General features: G+C 42.7%; 1 protein-coding gene across 1 annotated transcript in view; it reads left to right on the top strand.

Annotated features, from left to right (window-relative positions):
• Positions 1-18,395, top strand: part of crispld2 (cysteine-rich secretory protein LCCL domain containing 2) — a 30,004-nt gene extending 11,609 nt beyond the window's left edge. Inside the window, exons 2-15 of the mRNA XM_080729772.1 lie at positions 67-463; positions 5,226-5,344; positions 7,001-7,133; positions 10,085-10,200; positions 11,070-11,170; positions 11,353-11,544; positions 12,078-12,138; positions 12,530-12,596; positions 12,702-12,832; positions 12,983-13,026; positions 13,133-13,205; positions 13,597-13,672; positions 16,084-16,214; positions 18,102-18,395. Of these exons, the coding sequence (XP_080585898.1) occupies positions 176-463; positions 5,226-5,344; positions 7,001-7,133; positions 10,085-10,200; positions 11,070-11,170; positions 11,353-11,544; positions 12,078-12,138; positions 12,530-12,596; positions 12,702-12,832; positions 12,983-13,026; positions 13,133-13,205; positions 13,597-13,672; positions 16,084-16,214; positions 18,102-18,153 (1,584 nt within the window). The 5' untranslated portion in view covers positions 67-175 and the 3' untranslated portion in view covers positions 18,154-18,395. The remainder of the gene's footprint in view (positions 1-66; positions 464-5,225; positions 5,345-7,000; positions 7,134-10,084; positions 10,201-11,069; positions 11,171-11,352; positions 11,545-12,077; positions 12,139-12,529; positions 12,597-12,701; positions 12,833-12,982; positions 13,027-13,132; positions 13,206-13,596; positions 13,673-16,083; positions 16,215-18,101) is intronic.
• Positions 18,396-19,161: the final 766 nt, after the last annotated feature.

Below are 19,161 nucleotides of genomic sequence, written 5' to 3' on the forward strand. Positions count from 1 at the left end.
TTGTATTGTGTGTGTTTATCTCTCAAGGTGAGGGAGAAGAACTCAAGAGGTCTTTCGTTCCTACAGCTCTGTGGCCCTCAGGAGCCTCAACAGTCCCACTAAGCCCTTTTGTGTAACCTGGAGGAGCCTGCAGACAGCCTCTACAGACAGCCATAAAAGCAGCCAACAAGTAGAGATGACCACTGCTGCCCTGCCCCTGGTCTGGCTTGTTGTTTTCTCTCTCTCCCTGGCCGTCCTGCTGTGTGCCAGAGATGCGGCTGCCCTCTTCCTGCCCGATTCCAAGGCCCTGAGACAGCTGCTGAGCCGCTATGAGGAGGAGGCGGACCCCAACCTCTACAGCAACACGACGGGCAGCGGCAGAGCCCGGCGGGCCATTCGATGGTCAGACCGCGAGGAGATCCTCCAGTTGCACAATAAGCTAAGGGGAGAGGTCTACCCCACTGCCTCTAACATGGAGCACATGGTAAGACACCGCCCGTCCTATTTATTCATAGAAGTAAAATGTATGCTTTCAATTTTGATTTGAATTTAGTTTTAGGTGTCTAATGCAATCACTGATCTCAGATGATAGATAAGATGAACCGTTATTGATCCTCGGGGAGAAATTCAGGCAGCAACATGAGTGGAACACAAGAACAGGGAAGAGGAAGAGCCAATAACCAATAGAAAATCAATACAATAAAGATAACATTTTCATCCATAGCTTCATATAATTGGTCCTCACTAATGATCATTATAAGATGCCACAATGTCTGTCTACTCACTCTCATGTCTCAGAGGTGGGCTATGGACAGTTCAGAAACCTGCCTATGTATTAATTCAAAAACAAAAAGCTGTCTACCATCGGTGTCACTGGTAGGCAGGTCTACAGCCCTCACAGAGTGAGTATCTGTAATGAGCATTATTGAAGGCCAATCGTATAAAGATAGGTTGAAAAAGTGTGAAGTGGTCCTTTAACTCTTTCTCAGCCACGGGGAGCCACTTAAAGCTATACTATGTAACTTTTCCAATAAAACTAATCTTAAAATTGTCCTAACTATTAAATCGCTAAAGTTTTAGAACACCCACCCACGTTAATTTCAGCCCTGAAAGCCTTTTCTTTATATGTTTTTTACTGAGCCAGTGAGCCATGACAGGGGCTGCATTTCGCTGCAAAATTACGTCATCTGTATACGTTGTCTCCAGCATCATACACTACCGGCCAATCACAGCGCGGATCATACACTACCGGCAAATCACAGCGCGTCTTGCCGTCTCTTCAGGAAGTAGCTTGCCTCAGCACAGGAGTAGGAGTTTAGCCTGTTGCTCCCCAACGCCTACTCGCAGAGGAACGTGAGACACCTCTACAGATGCATCTCAGCGAGTCGAGGCGGTCACGGTGGTTTGCGGCCCCGCTCCGGTGGTCCGCGGCGACCCCGGGCGAAAAAAGCAATACGGCTACTGACCAGTAGTTGAGCAACTTCCATAGTATAGTTTAATATTAAAACCGGATTAAACCGTACAAAACCGTAAAAAAAAAAAACGATCGGCAGCTGTCCTCCATCTCTTCTTCGACTGATCTAAAAGGATCATTCTCTCAACCCTCTGAACCGGAAGTACTTCTGGTAGCTTTCAGCCAGCATAGCCACAGTCCCGTCCACTTTCATTGTAGGAGGAGGCGTTAGCATAGCATCTGTCCGTGATGTTTTTGATCAGAAAAAAGTTGACATGGGCGCTTCATACGGAGTGGATTACATTCGCTTACCTCGATGTGCACTGATCGTGCACGTGAAGCGCACGGGGGGGAAGACGACTCGACCAAAATCCCCACTATATGCCAATGCAGATCGAGACACTTCTTGGGGGGATCGAAAGAAAAAAAAATAAAGAATGGTGCCATCCAAGAAGGACAGGGGGCGCGCTGATGCTCATAATCATAATATTATGTCTCAGATCATAATACAATAATAGAAATTTCCGGCTAGTCCATGCACAGACAAGCCATTCTGGCCAGGCTGGGAAAGTGTTAAGGGCCTCCTTGTGTTATTGGCTAGCGTAGTTGAGAGAGAGAGACACTGGAAAGACAGGTTGCGGGACATGTGAGGGGGGACATGTGACTCAGGTCTTCTTGAGGATGGCTTCTTGATTATTTGTTCAGAGCATCAGGTCATCGTTTGCGTATTTGGACGTGTCAGCATGCATTTCACGCTAAATTAAAGTTACACAGTAAGTGTTTAAAAAAGCCCTTTCTCTGTTCTACGCTGGAAAAGATGATATCATGACGGTAACTGTTGCCAGTTGCCAGCCTGCTGGGCGTCTCTTTTACAAGGAGGATAATAATGCTGACCCTAGGCTACCTGCAACAAAAAAAACCTGGAACAATATCCAAGAGACAGAGACGAAAAAAAGGGCAGGAAAGGATCAGATTGAAGCTGGTTCACAGGAGGACAGGGGATATTCAAGATAGAATAAGGAATATTCTCCTGCTCTTTGGAGCAGGATCTCTTATTATTCAATCTCCTAACGATTGAGCAGTAGATCTTTGGTTTCCCATGCAGGAGACATGGGTTTTAATCCAGGGTGTCCCACTGAGGGCTCGTTTTGATCATTTCACAGTGTGCTGAAAGACAAAGTGGGCATATATAGTGGCATAGTCCTGCCTGATGCCCCGAAGAAATCTAAAATGCTTGGTTCCTAAATGCAGAAGACTTTGAATCCACTCAAAAGAAGACAGTGCACTTCTGCAAGGAGGATAATAACCTGGCTACCTGTAAAAGCACCTGGAACAATATCCAACAGACGAAGAAGAAAGAGGGGATCAGTATGAGGTTGGTTCACAGGAGGACAGGGGGAGATTAAGGCTAGAAGAAGGAAAATTCTCCTGCTGTTTGGAGCATTAATGATGAGGAGTGGGGGAACAGTGTTATTGTTGAGATGAGTGGAGGGACGTGGAAAGCCATTGTTTCCAGACATCACTCGGGGTTATTAAGAGAGGGGCCAGTGTGTTTATAGACTGTGGTGATGTGGTGAAGTGGCTACAATGAGGCTGAATGCCGTTTCTATGGACCGAGTCTGTGATCATGTGGTCAACACACAGTGAAATCCTCAGTGCTCATTTAACTCTGAGTATACAAATCGTCACTGTCGGGTGGAAACCTTGTATGTCTCCAAAACTCTTATAAAAACTGCATAGTCAAAAATAACCTGTGTTCCAGTGGATCCAATGTTATTATTTAGTTATTATTTAGTCACAAGCTCTTGTTAATACTTTTCATTGGTAAAACCCACAGATACTTTAACCACTTAAACGTTCACTTCAAAAAAAAAAGTGCACATCTATAAGCTCACAATTCATCGCGTTGTGACACATCAGATCGTCTATCTTTGCATGAGAAATATGGAGATACAAGGTTTCCTCCCGAACATAACTAAATGTAACGAGACTGACCCGTTTGGTTCCATTTGCACACTCTCAGAGTTACAAATGGATAAATCAACAGTGATGACTTTGCTGTGCGGTACAGGCATAGTACTGGCAGTGTAGCGGCCTGTGTTGCTGCAGTGTGGTCAGGCAGCAGGGTTGTGAAGTCTCACCCTGCCTAGTGCTTTTCCAAGCCTCTGGAACAAGGCAGCCGTAGAGGGACAGGACTTCACATGCAACCTCGGTTTAGGGAGATGTGTGTGTCTGTGTGTGTGTGTGTTGTTTTATGTTTACATGTGTGTGAGTGTGAGTTTTAGCGACCACCAAACGGCTGGAAATGTACTGAGTGTAGAGAGATGTTTCGTTTAGCTGCGAAAACGAGGTCATTTTTTACAGTGATAGCTTTTTGTTAAATATTCTGATAGTAATCATTGCAATGAGCAAAGTGTGTGTGTGTGTGTGTGTGTGTGTGTGTGTGTGTGTGTGTGCGTGTGCGTGTGCGTGTGCGTGTGCGTGTGCGTGTGTGTTCAATAACAGGCGCCTCCCCATCTCTCAATCGCCTTTACTTAACAGAAAATGCATTTTCAGGTGGTTCACCAATTTCCTCCAATCAGGAGAGAGTACCCATTCATCAGCTTCAACTTTATAGTGTTTAAATTGTGTCTATTGTGTTCATGTATTCCATCACTAATTTAACTTAAGTATCTTGTAATCTGAATGAGTTCTCTCTCCTGATTGGTTAAAACTGGTAACCCGAACATTTTCCGTTAACTAAAGAGCTGGAGACACAGAAAGACGCTTGTCACTGACACTGAACAAACACACTCAAAATATAGAGCTATTTAACACACACACACACACGCACGCACGCACGCACGCACGCACGCACGCACACACACACACACACACACACACACACACACAAGCACGCACGAAGGCTCGAATAGATGCACGCACGCACGCACGCACGCACCACGCGCGCACACACACACACACACACACACACACACACACACACACACACACACACACACACACACACACACACACACACACACACACACATACAACTCACTTGCTGCACCTTTAAATGAATGCTCCATATTTGTCGCTGTGTAAGCCTACTTTGAGTTTGAGCAGCCCACGCTGAATGGCATCCTCCCTGGCCCTGCCTATAATACCCTTGCTCCTTCCCATCCCTGCGTGGCAAGAGTGGGGTGTCATCCCCTTGCTCCACCCTGCTTTCCACCGCTATAAAGCAAACCGCTCAGGAAATGTGGATAATTCAGCTGTGATTGCTGAGGATTTGTAGTGGACCAGGGCCAGGCGCCAGCTGCTCCGCTCAGATGTCCCGGGCAAAAAAGAAAAAAAGAGTTAATGTTTTACTTGTATCCAGCTCAGTTTCAGCTCCTTCTGAAGGAAGCCGGGGGAATAGAGGCCTTGAACAGGTTGTGGTTAGGTAGTTAGTGAGTCTGAACAAGCATAGTGGGACACTGTACTGTACGTGTAAATATATAGCCGGTGGATACATTCCACCAATGACAGGTGAATCCTATAAATCTTTCATTTTAGATGTTTTTGTGTAAATAAAATGCCCTACTTTGCTGCACAATGTGTCACAATGCTGTGCTATGCAATGCATTATTTCTATTTTCACTATTTTTAAAACGAGTTTGAAAGTTAAAATGATTGTGTGTCTGTGGGTTTTTCACAAATATTTCACAAAAAGTATCAAGAAGCTTGTTACTACATAATAACTACATTGGAATACAGTCTTTTTTTTCCATTTCCTGAAAAATAACTGTTTGGGACTGTTTGCACACAGGTATGGGACGATGAGTTGGAACGGTCAGCCACTCACTGGGCAGAAGAATGCCAGTGGGAGCATGGACCTCAGGATCTACTCATGTCTATTGGACAGAATCTTGCTGTGCACTGGGGCAGGTGAGAGCCACTAGCTAGCATGTTGTGTGTGTGTGTGTGTGTGTGTGTGTGTGTGTGTGTGTGTGTGCGTGTGCGTGTGCGTGTGCGTGCTCGTGCGCGTGTGCGTGGTGCAGGAATCTTCTCTCATTCTCACTCCCTCTAGCAGCCTGATTTATACTTGTGTTTTGGTGTCGTGCACCAAAAGCATCAGATCTACAAATAGATCGGTGTGCAACTAGGTATAAATCAGCCCAAACAGCAGCAGCCCCTGCACGAACCAGGGCTTTTGTTTCCGCCTCAGTGTCCAGGCCCAGTCCATTTATGAGCTCAGCACTTTTCAATACCGTAAAAAGAGATGTTTACAATAAAGGCTGCGATTGATTTGTCAGGCTGTGTTCCCATGTTTAGTTTTTGTTTTTTTCCCCCTCTCCTGAGTTATTCAATTTCCCCCGTTATGGATGGGAGCAATTTAAAGGCAGTGCTAGAAGAAGTACTACAGTATGTACTTAGTAAAGGTAACAGAGTAGAAATACTTTGTTACTCTATTCTACATTTTACTTGAGTAAAAGTACAAAGAAATTGGCCAAAAGGGAAAGCACTTTTTTTTCTGAAACTTTTACCTCATATTGTACTTGAGTACAGTACTTGCGTAAATATACTCAAGTACTTTACACCACTGCTTACAGGACTGTGTGCCAGGTCAAAACCAAACTAATAGTTGGATGTTTGAGGGAAAGGTGGGGGCCCATGGAGCTTGTGCTGTGTGCCTCAATCACAGTTTCTCTGTGTGTACTTGTACTGTATTACGATACTTGTATAGTATAGCAGCATTTGAGGAATAGAACCTTTTCCTAGTCCTCACAAGAGAAATTATTGTTTTATGGTTAAAAAAGGCTTACAATTAGGAAAAATATTCAGGTTGGGGTTAGGGGTAGGATAAGACATGTTAGGTTTCAGGCAGTGGTTCTCAAACGTTGACATTTCAAGGTCTCCCCTTAACTTTGAAGTGTACAAATGGAACCAAATTTCGTTCCATTTGTACGCTGTCAAAGTTACAGATTCGTAAGGGTCAATTTAGACCTCCAATCCATAAAGGAACTTAGAGAGTCCCCGAAATCCACTTTAAGAAACACTGCTTTAGGGGATAGGGGAGACACATCCACTCTTGAGTGTTCACTGTTCAGATGCTGGACAAACGGCAGAACACCAGTAACAATAATAAAGTCCCCATACTGGTTGAGAGACTGGTTCTCAGCTCGACTTGTTTATTTGCTGCTCAATGTTTTGATCACAATTCACCATTCATTCCTGAACAAGATCATTTTGATCGAAAAACAATAAACAAGCAAATAAACAAGTGTAGCGGAGAACCAGAGTGTGGACTTTATCCTTCTTAGAGTTAGAATTATGGCTGATTTACATGTTCTTTACGATGTATAACATCGGCTGCTTTCGGCTTTAGGGTTAGGTGAGTTTCGATAAAAATGCCCAAAAAGTGTTAAAATGGAATTCATGAAAGCACTGTCCTAAAATGTTGATGTCCTGACAAGTATAGTAACTATGTGTGTGTGTGTGTGTGTGTGTGTGTGTGTGTGTGTGTGTGTGTGTGTGTGTGTGTGTGTGTGTGTGTGTGTGTGTGTGCGCGCGCGTGCGTGTCCGTGTACCCGCATTCTCCAGGTATCGTTCCCCTGCCTACCATGTCCAGGCCTGGTATGACGAGGTGAGAGATTACACCTATCCCTACCCTCAGGAGTGCAACCCCTGGTGTCCAGATCGCTGCTCAGGACCCATGTGCACGCATTACACCCAGGTGAGACCAGGTGAAGGATGGGGGTAGAGGGAGGTCATGGACAGGAGGAATGTACAAAAGAAAACAACATTCTACCCACTAAGCTTGGGTGCGTAGTCATACGTACGTCTGAGTGCGTCAAAGGGAAAGAAGATCAGAGTTGGCTTCTACGAAGGTCTAATTGTATCTGTATTTCAACTTGATTTGTGTTTACCAAGTTCCTTTTGAAGCAATATCATTTAGACACAGTTCAAGAGGGGAGATGTGCAGAGTGTGAGCTACAGTAGGTCACGTGTTTTCTCTCCAACTGTAATAAAGTTGGAGAATATTGTTAATAAAAAATACCACAAATCTACACACAACAGATCTTATATTTCTCCTACTTTTGCGCAACACTGTCATAAAAATATATGAATATAATAGAAATAAATAAAAGAGGTAATTTATTAATGAAAAAACATCAGAACGTTTTCGGATCATTACTTGAGTTCAGCAGGTTTCGTTTTGGTGATTTGTTTCTCTGAGCAAAACTGGGTCATTGGAGCATCTTGTGGTTGAAGGAACAGGAGAGTTGAAACACAGACATGGAAATAATAACGTGTAGAGCAAGGAAAGGCCAGGGATGACAGAGATGAGCCATGGGAAAAACAGACACATAGGGACAATTTGTCGGCTCTCCCTGTAGACTTCAAGACGCAGTGCCAAGATTTTGGTAGGTCTACTTACCCTGTTTTTCATTTGTTGTCTACATTACTCCTCAATGTGGTTAAAATTTGCGAGAATATCTTGCCTGTGTATTTCCAGTTTCTCATCATAAACAGCAAGCTTCTTTGGAAAACGGGTGAATATAAGCAGACTGGACTCCTGATGTATCAGGACCATACTATACAGTACCTCCCAGTACATTGATTTAATATCGGAATGCATCGCTCCAAAAATGCATCGTATTGAGCCCGATGTGAATGTGAGGAAATAAAATAAGAAAACGTGGAACTTCTTTATAATGTAATGTAATCCACACATGTAAATAGCTTTTCTTTGCAGCTGATGTCTTAGTTAAACCGGCATTGTTGTAGTGAAGCATTTGGGAGAGGCAGACGAGTAGAAGGAGAAAATAGTGAAAAAGTCAGATTCAGTATCTGTAATGAATTTTAACACTTAAATGTGCAGTTTTTGGAAGAACCTCTTTAACAGTAGTACCCAATGATCATTATTTAGGAGGAGCTTTCACTTTGTGTCTGGGATTGTTTTTTGAAAACAGCCTGGATCCCCCATCTGTCTTGACTGTCAAACCACATCGCTGGCATGTGGTAACAGTTAGCCATGCCTAGCCATGCCAGTTATTCATTTGCTTGACCTGGATTCCTTTGAAGACACTGGATTACAGGAAGGGTTGCCAAATCTGAAATGCTCACCTTGTCTGTGTCTTTCATCTTCTGGGAAGAGCCCTGCTTCCTAGATGCCCTAACTGCTGGGAATGGGGATAGCCATTGAGAGCCCTGCTTCCTAGATGCCCTAACTGCTGGGAATGGGGATAGACATTGAGAGCCCTGCTTCCTAGATGCCCTAACTGCTGGGAATGGGGATAGACATTGAGAGCCCTGCTTCCTAGATGCCCTAACAGGGGGATAGACATTGAGAGCTGACTCTCTTACTGAACTGTAATATTATTTCTTTACCACCAGTGCTCGCAGTGCATGTGCTTGCTGACTCACTGCTCCCACTCATGTCACTGTCCCAGGAAATGGATGGACGTTCCCAGGATATGGATATGGAGAAGATCATGATTATGATAGTTCCTATAATTTTATAGGAAAGCATTACTATTCATCACTAGTGCTACTATGAGAAGATACAAGAAAATCTTTGTTTCCCCATTGGAATATATATATATTTATACCGGTATATCACATCTGGCTATGCACACACAGGGCTCATAGACATACTATGTGGAGAGAAGGTGGAGTGATCGCCTGCCACATACTGTAGCTGTAACTACATATTCCATACTGTTATCCGTGCTGGACTTGAACCGGACACCTTCCGGTTCCAAGTAAAGTCCCTACTGGCTGAGCTACTGCCCCCCCTGTAGGTTTATCATGGAGCAGGTTCATTTTTAATATTTGTTCAACAGAAGAAAAGTTGGACCTGTCCAGATCTCCCCTTATTTAATCAAACATATTGTGACATTTATTTCCTTTTCCACTCTGGATGATGAGAATAATCACTCTTTCACAGAGAAAGCCATCTGTGTCCCCCCTCAGTGTGCAGCTCTGGTTACGCAGTAAAATCCATTCTGTGTAATTTTTTAACTCAGAGTGTACAAATGATTGATTCCATTTGTATACTCTTACTGTAGTTAAATGAAATATTTTACTTTCTAGAGGTTTGGGCCGCTACACAGCCCTCACGTCTACCGGTAGGTCACTCTACCGATCAGACTGATATGCCCATACTTTATATACAGGCATATATGGAGATCCGGTGGTCGACCTGACTGATTTAATTAGATTTATTTTTCAAACTCGCTGTACGTATTGTCAAGGACCAAAAGGAGTGATGTCCAGAGTGGGAAGTCGGTTAGATTGGATACGATAAATCCATATATGGAGTACACTGATGTCATTAACATGACTTAGTACTACTGATTGGACTCCATTTTTGGGCATGGCTAACACGGAACTCCAAATCTGGGCATAAAAGTGTTTACAATGGGCAACTGTTGTGTCTGACATCATCAGTTCATGTTACATTTTGGGGATCTCCACCTTAACTCGTTGACTCAACAACGTAGATGTTGACTTCTATTGTAGGATAGGGCAGTGGTTCTCCAGATGTTCTGTTATTGTATTGTAGGCTAGGACAGTGGTTCTCCACCATCTGCTCTGGCTATGAACTTTCTCTATTCAATTCTTCTGAGCTAACGGATGATTTTCAATTTCGTCCTTTTCCTTTTGTTGTCTCTTTCACAGCTGGTGTGGGCAACCACTAGTCGGGTGGGCTGTGCCGTGCACACATGTCCAAGGATGAGCGTATGGGGAGATATCTGGGAGAACGCTATTTACCTTGTGTGCAACTACTCCCCCAAGTACGATCAATATTCCTCTCTTTCCATGATCAACATCTCTACACAGAAACATAGTGGTGGACAGTAATGAAGTACATTTAATCTGTACTTTAAGTTTAGATTTTTTAGTGAAAATAGCAATGCAATGAATTGTGAGCTTATAGATTTGCTATTTTCACTAGAATTGATTTATTTATTTATTTTATTTTTTTGTACTTTTGTATAATAATTAAAAAAAAGATTCCAGTACTTTAACTCAAGTACAAATTGACAGATCAACTTTCACTTGTAGTTGAGTAATATTTGACCAGGAATATTTCTATACTTTGACTCTGTACTGGGGTTGAGTACTTCAGTGTCTGTCCACCACTGTCAAGACACTTGACAGTGTTTACATTCTCTATGCTTGCTTGTGTGTTCCTAATATAGCACTGCTAGGGATATGTGGTGATGGCTTGCTGTTGTCTGTCCAATGTTATTGTTTTAAGCGTTTGTCTAAGAAGAAGTATGTATATGACATATTTATGCCATTAACATTCCTCACCAAGTCAGAATAGAAAAATAATGAAGGAAGGGGAAAACAAAATAATAAAGAAAACAATGAAAGAAGGGGAAAGAAAAACACCTTAACGATCGCTGGCTTTTCTAGACAGCTCTTGAGGTTTTAATTGCCAGGAGGGACATCATGGATTGTTTTTATTAGCTTGTGAGACTAAAGGACTAGAATCAAATCAAATCAACCTTTATTTTTAGAGCACATTTCACACAACCTTAGTTCACCAGTAGAAGGGATGATGATGATGAAAACAGTGGTCAAAACAATGAGCCCAGGGACACTTGAATGATAGGTCATTTCCACCCATCAAGCTGTTTGTTTTGTACTTCTCCAGGGGCAACTGGATAGGTGAGGCCCCATACCAGCATGGCCGCCCATGCTCCCAGTGCCCTCCTAGCTATGGAGGAGGCTGCCGGGCTAATCTCTGCTACAAGGGTGAGATATGCAAAGAGATACACAGTGGCATTTAGCAGTAGGAGTACACCAGTTAATTGAGATACTAGTAATTGATTTAATCTATAAATATAAATATACATATCGTAATAAAACTATTTAGCAGTGCCTTGGTTGTAAAGTTGATTTGCAAATGCAATGAATATGTGACTTCTCTTCTGTAGACTCTCAGCGCACAGAGACGGAGGATATGAATGAGGTGGAGAAGCCACAGGTTCCTGTGCCTCCTCGTACTACCACCACCAAGCCTGTTAGCAAACCCAAGCCCTCTGCCCCCAAGAAGACTCCATCCAAGCCTTCTAGTCCAAAACCCACCCGAACCCCTCCCCCTAAGACAGCAGGCAACACCTACCTGGGTATGTAGATAGATACCTTTATACCTTTATTATCCCAAGGGGGATAGCAACTACAGCCTGATCATATACCGTATTGGTCTGGCCAATACGATAGTCATATGTAGCTGATGTGTCCCGATTTTTAATCTCTTTCAATCTGGAGTTTCTATTTTGGGCAAGTCATTATAGGGGACATTTATTTGAAATAGCACTGAGTTACAATGTCACACGTTGTGAACTTGTCCATCAAGAAGTTACTTCGGCTTATTATGATTTGTTTATAAGTTAAATGTTCTCAAATACACATTTTAATCAATAAAAAGAACAGAATTAGAAGATGTAGACAAAATAATGTTCATTAATTCTGTAATCTTTGCTTTATGACTCTCCATAATAAGGATTGGCATCGGAGCCAAATAATGTGGCATTGGTCAGGCTGTAACATTGCTAAACTTCCATGGTTTTCACTAATCCTACTACAGTAGGTAAACTTCCATGGTTTTCACTAATCCTACTACAGTAGGTGTTTGATTTCATTGCTCTTCATTTTACAGCTCAGACCATTAAGTGTGAGACCAGAGTGCGAGATAAGTGCAGAGGAGCAACTTGCAACAGGTCAGTCTATTCTGACAATGATAGTTCATCCAGTTTACTCACTACGTTCTGGAACCTTATTTGACTTTTTTGATGACAATGATATCTGCAATTATGCAGCCAATGTGTCCCGATCCCAATCCTGTACCACATTCAACCTGGTATCCCTATTTTGGCCATGTCATTACAGATGTTTTTGCGTTGCGAGGTGTTTTGAGATTGTCCGATATTTTTTAATTTTCACATTCATTTGAATTTACTTTGTCCTTTTGGACAAAATGACAGTCAAAATATTGGTAATTGGTAGTCTAGGACTCTCCAAAATCTCCAGCATCGGAACTATAAATCTGTTGGACTTTACTACGTTCCTGTGTGTATTCTGTCTAAAGCCAGTCACTCTCTGACTCTACAGGTATAACTGTCCTGCTAACTGTCTCAATAAGAAGGGGAAGGTATGGGGAACTCTTTTTTACGATGTGGTAAGTCTGTTATATATGATTTTAGCGTACATCTTACACCACTCAATTACTAAACTATTAAATAATATTAAATACTATTAAAACTATTCTTTTTGATTGTTTCAGCAATCAAGTATTTGCCGTGCTGCTATACATTTTGGCGCCATTGATAATAACGGAGGTTTAGTGGACATCACAAGAATGGACAAGTTTCCATTCTTTGTCAGAGCTACGAAAAATGGTGTCGAATCTCTCAGGTAGATGTTTGTGCTTTGTTCCATCAAATATGTTGAAAATCATTTTTTTAAAACCATATTGCAATGCAGCAGTGAGATTATTTCTTACTTGTGCGAACACCGATGTCCGGAGAATAAGTTATTTCTTAATCAATTTCTTCTCTTTTGCAGCAAATATAAAGCTGGCAATGCTTTTGTGGTTGCCAAGGTGGAAGGTAAATCAAGCCTTGTTTATCTCTCCTAAAATTACTTCAGTAACTGTATGTAGCTTCTCATAGATATTGTGGTGGTGATGACGTTTTTCTCTCCTCTATGTGACAGAAATGTCTGTGGACTGCTATACCACAGTGGCTGAAATCTGCCCCTTCAAAAAGCCTGCCTCCAGCTGTCCAAGGTGCCCTCACCATACCAGTGTTTCTCAAACATTTTCCATTTCAAGGACCCCCACTTGATATTATTGTTTTAAAATCTCTGGGACCCAATCTGTACAATCCTCATTGAAATTGAGGAAGGGTCCATTCGATTTATACACTGTGAGTTACAGACCCGCAGCGATCCATTTGATCCCTGGAACCCCCTCAATGACCCACTTTGAGAACCAGTGATCTACACAATCAAAACACACATTCTGCAGCCATTAGCAATTCAACGCCAATGACATAAATATTTGTGCAGACTAAAACATGATGATGAAGAAAATAAATAAAAAAAACTAATTGCCATTTTTGGCCTTCAGCTGGTGCCTGAAAAAGAAGCATGCTAATGGTCCTTAATGTTTTCCTCAGAGTACTCTGTCCTGCCAACTGCAAGAATCAACCTTCATATTGGGCACCTGTGATTGGGAACAACATCTACACAGATGTAAGTTGTTTAAGTTGTAACCTGACTCTCCATTTCCTCAAATGGCAGTGACAAGCACAGGTCATATTGGTTGAGGTCATGCAGTTCAGTCCCCTTTTGGCCAGCTGAGACAGAGAGGCCTTGGTATTCTGAATGTGAGTTTTCTGGATTTGTTGCATGATTTATGTTAGAGAGATGAGTGGTCTATGCCCCATGTAGCTCTTAAGAGTCCATGCGGTGTTTGTGGTGCAAGGAAACCACCGGGAGCTTCTGAACTACAATGTGAACATGGCTTGTCAAGAATGGGAGCTGTGGTGAGGCCAGCCCAAGATCGTCAGTGTGTCTCACAGCTCTGCGCCTGACCAGTGACCAGTGACCACACACACAGTTGTTACAGTGTGTCTTGGCTTGGTCAGAAGTGACCAAGCCTAGGACATACTGTATGGTCTAGTTGGAGGAGAGTAGCAAACATACAGTATGAGGAGGATTGGTTTTAAAGATGCATTAGTATTCACATTGTTAGATTAATAATTGTAGTCTCTTGGGGCTTAGCTTTGGAATTTACCAACTGGCACATCAACATGTGGTTGCTATTTTACGAATGAGTTAGGGTTTTCCTCAGGTGAACCTGCTCCTGCTGTCATAATGTCCAGCTGATCACAAAGATTCCAGAGATCTCCAACAAGCTTATGTCATATGCTTACATTCACAGCATCATCATCAACAGCGCTATCACTCTGTATGAAACAATTGTGTGCAGCTGAACAATCCACCTAACAGCTCTTTAGTAGTTGTTGGATGTTGGACAAACATTGGACACATGCTGTCTATTAAAGGAGTAGTTCACCCCCAAAATGACTTTATTTCTATTGATTACTTATGCCATGGAGACACAAGTTCAGTCATATTTTTTTGTATTTGTCGCATTCCTAAGACAAAAAATGTATTATAGTAAATTTACCCCCATTGATTCCGGATGGGGACCCAAATACATTTGGGTCCCCAAGCAGTTTCCTCCTGGTCTACTGTATGGAGGGTGACTACTACTGAAAAGTCCTCCTTTTAGTCTTTGGAGAGGGCAAACTTCAATGATGTGATCCATTGTTTGCTCCCCTCCACAAGCCCACAGTGGGCTTGGGTTGCGGCCCCATTTGGGAAAGCTGACCATTCAGGGGCCTTGGCTGGTCCTGAATCTGTTGAGGGTTGACCACTGTCTCATTGGGAGGTTTGTGCCAGGAACCGGTTGGGTGGGGGTCTGACACAAGATGTTTTTGGGACATCCTTGGACTCCCATTCCTTTTCCCAAGCTGATAGGGTGGTGAAGTCATCTGGTGGGTATTCTTCTAAATTGGTCATCTGCATGGATTGTGAGTGTGGATGGTGGGGTGAGCTGATTGGTAAGTATGGATGGTGGGGTGAGTGAACTGTTTAGACTACACCAATGAATAATTGAATGCTGAAGACTTGATAAGAGCTAGTGGTCTGGCCTCTGACTCAGATTGTGCATGCGCGCATTAACACACACACACACACACACACACACACACACACACACACAGAAGACACACGTGAACTGTTTTTGGAGTGGTGACAGCCGCTTCCCAGAGGTTTGACTTAGCGTGTTGTCATGTCCCTATGTATGCAGTACCAACAGAACAGCTGCAATACCGCTGGGTGACCAGTGGTAGGCCTGGGTGACCAAGTGGTGCTGTTGAGCAGCCTAGACACACACACACACACACACACACACACACACACACACACACACACACACACACACACACACACACACACACACACACACTCGGCATCGCAGAACGCACAGCGTGGAGCAACAGTTATGCTAGCTCTAGTCCAGAGAGTTAGAGCGTTAGCATTAGAGCGTCACACACACACACACACACACACACACACACACACACACACACACACACACACACACACACACACACACACACACACAGAGAACAGACGCAGCGTGGACCAACAGGCATGGTAATGCTCTGGACCAGAGCTACAGGCATTCAGGGCTAGTGGGGTCTCACCTATATCGGTCTCACGTCTCTCTGTGCTGGGCTCTGTCGATATATTATAACTTTATGCTCTACTGTGGCTTCTGCTGAGGTGCTAATGTTACTACTAGTACTGTAGCACTGCCCCCGTTCACTTTGGAAATTGACGATCTACACGCGCGCACTCTCACACACACACACACACACACACACACACACACACACACACACACACACACACACACACACACACACACACACTCCGCTGGATTTGATTTTACTCTTAATTTTAATCAAATGCATACAAATGTGGTATATTTTGTACAAGGTGTTAGATATTTGATATTTGATATTTGAAGATATTTGCCACATTTTAACAAGGTCTCCTCTCCATCCTCTTCCCTGTCTCCATGCCCTCAGAGCTCCAGTATCTGTAGAGCAGCCATCCACGCTGGGTTGATCAGACCAGATGGAGGCCTTGTGGATGTTCTGGCTCTGGATAAGAAAAAGAACTATGTTGGAGTCCACAAAAACGGAATCCAATCTGAAAGGTATAAATCTACCCAACTTAACCACATGAACCCTAGCAGAGAATAGCAGATTTACAAGCTCACTGTGAGCTTGTAGATCAGCTATTGTCGGCAAAGAGATTTGATGATGAGAGAAAAAAAAGTACAGTGTCTAGCATAATAGAGGCCAGGGGGACCCTGATCAACTAAGTGTATAGGGTTTAAGTGGTTCAAATATGTTTTACTGTGTTGGTCATGTCATATATGTTGATTTCTATGCTGATGATGCACTGCTTTAAGTAGCCTTAGTTCTCTTACTGATCATCTAAGCAGACCATAGATTAAAATCTGCCTGTGTCACAACTATCTTTAGCATAATAATGATAGATCTCAAATCTCAAAGTCTGTGCGAATGGAAGTGTACTTTTGACTGTCATACTTTTATTTGATGAATTTCCCCTCTAATATCTCTCTCCATTATGGCACTCTCTAGCACATCAGTGTTCTAGCATCGCTCTCATGTCTGTGGTCTGGTCTTGTAGGCCAGAGCTCAGGCATGGAAAGCCTTATGGTCAAGTCCATGTTTGGCATGAAGCGCTGTAAGAGTAATGGGGTGGTTTGGTCTGTGGATGGGCCACACATGGGCTCTTTGTTTACTTTACCCAAGCATTTCAATGGAGTGTGCAAAGTGCTGCATAGCCAAAATCATCTGAGTTTGAGTAGTGTGAAATCTGATGCAGAAACCCGGAGGCCATCTGAGGGCGTTAGGATTGAGCAGTGGTTCCCAAACAGTGTGCTGAGGCACACTGGGGTGCCATGAGACAAGTCCAGGTGTGCCTTGGACAATAACACATTATTATTTAAATATATGCAATTATACAAAACCTTTTGCAATTTACTATATGAGTACTTTGTGTGCTCTCATTTCCCAATTCAGAGGCAAATTCTATACCCAACATTTTAACAACTGGCATCACTAGTTTGGGCATTTCATTACAGGTGAAAAAGTTTCATTTGATTAAATCCCGATCGTCTATTTCCACAATGAATACATCTGTCAGAGGGAATAACGAAAAGAAAGAGCTGAAATCATGGCATATGCCAACATCTAGTGGGGGCAGCGGGCGGGCAGTTTGGACTGGCCTCTGTTGCAGAGGAAGTGATCACAGCCTATCCAATTACTCGAGGATGGAAAAGCTGTCAGCCACTGAGTCAGTGCTTCCCTTCATTGATAATTACCACTGATCTGACACCAGTAGGACTGGCCTCATACTAACATTAGTGAGCATGGCAGGGCTTCAAGGCCTCTCCACTAATGATCTAATAACAAAGCCATTAAGTTAAATTCGAGCAGAGGTAGATGAAAAGGTCAGTTTCTGTAGCATGGCCATAGTGAGCCAGTGTTTGAGTCATGTTTCCCAAAATGCCCAATTTAATTACCCTGACGCAGGTCTGTCCACTGTAGTACTATGCATTATGCCATTATTCATCCAGTCATCGACAAGTGTCTGTCAGTTTCATAAGTATACAGTATGTACTGTGTCACTATTGGGTGGGCCAATGCCAAAGCCACTGGCAGTAGGCTACTTATTTCCCCAGACAATCACGCATATGAATGATCTGGCCAGAGAAAAGACAAATAAGCTTGGGAAACGCCAACAACACAGTAAAATACTCGAAGTCAACTTGACTCGAATAGTCAAAAAGAGTTAAAATAATAAAAGGTGCTACTGTATCAGGCGGACGGGATAAAAGATCAGATAAAAAATGGGAGACCTGGCACTCTAAGTTAAAAGAGGGAAGAGCCTTTATTTAAATAAACACCAACATGTTTCGACCTGACGGGGTCCTCATCAGGGCTAAAAAAAATGTGTGGTTGTGTTGTAGCAGTTGTTTAAGTTTAACCCATCTGTCTTGTCTCTCTTGCAGTAAGAGCAATACTGAAGGAGGCTCCTTCCGTGTCTTTGCTGTGAGGCAGTGAACCATCACAACTCCTTTGTGGTTTCAAACATACTTTGTCTACTATCTAAGAGTCCCCTCGTCTGATGAGCAGCTGTACAGATGGATTCCACGGTAATTCATGTCTCTATCTCTGTCCCTTCAGAGGAAACAGAACATGCTAAAGGACTGATGGACCCGTTCTCATTTTAGGTTATCAACAGTTGCAATTTAATGGACCTTTAAGTCGTTTATTTTCTCTGCTTTTAACTCCAGATGTGGATATTTTTTAAGGGTACTTAATATGTGAATGCAGAATGTGTTATATTAAGATGCAATGAACAGCTGGTGCTGACTCTGTGTCTTTACATTTTATAGGTTTTAAAGATATGTTTTATAGAAATTGTGTTTACATTGATGTTCTTCTCAAAATCAAATCATTGGTCTTAATACACAGGAATGTATATTGATCACACTGTATTTAATCATAATTTGTGTACAGAACAGATACAATGTTTTGCTTGTTTTTCAAAATGGGTTACTCTATATTAACAGTTTTTCTGTATTATACTGTGTCTGTTCCCAGCGGAGAGGGTATACTGTATATAATTGCCGGCAATGTCTGTTTGTTTCTGTCACAACTTGGCATACAGTATGAGGTGGGGTAGACTCAGGTCCTGCGCTGTTGATTTTGTTTTGATTCATTGATTTGTTCAAATTGGTCAAAAGTACATTGTTCCCAGCGCAAGGTCAATGATGTCCAATGCTTAAAACATCGAATGTGGCATCATTTCTATCAGTTCATTTTGTATTTTGTAGCTGGCCTATGCTTTTTCTGGCTATTCTATGCTTGACCCTGAAACAACATAAGTTTATTTATAAATTTAGAGTATAGCCCCATGGTATGTTAGAGAATAGAGTAAGGATGTTTTGCATGTTGGAGGACCTCGGCCCACCCATCTGACCACTTAACACACTGCTGAATGACTGCCGTTATTAGAGATCAGATGCATGGGCCTTGTGCATCATTGTGTTCTGGCTTGGATCAATG

This window comes from Nannobrachium achirus (assembly GCF_963921795.1).
Source record: "Nannobrachium achirus genome assembly, chromosome: 7".
Taxonomy (NCBI): domain Eukaryota; kingdom Metazoa; phylum Chordata; class Actinopteri; order Myctophiformes; family Myctophidae; genus Nannobrachium; species Nannobrachium achirus.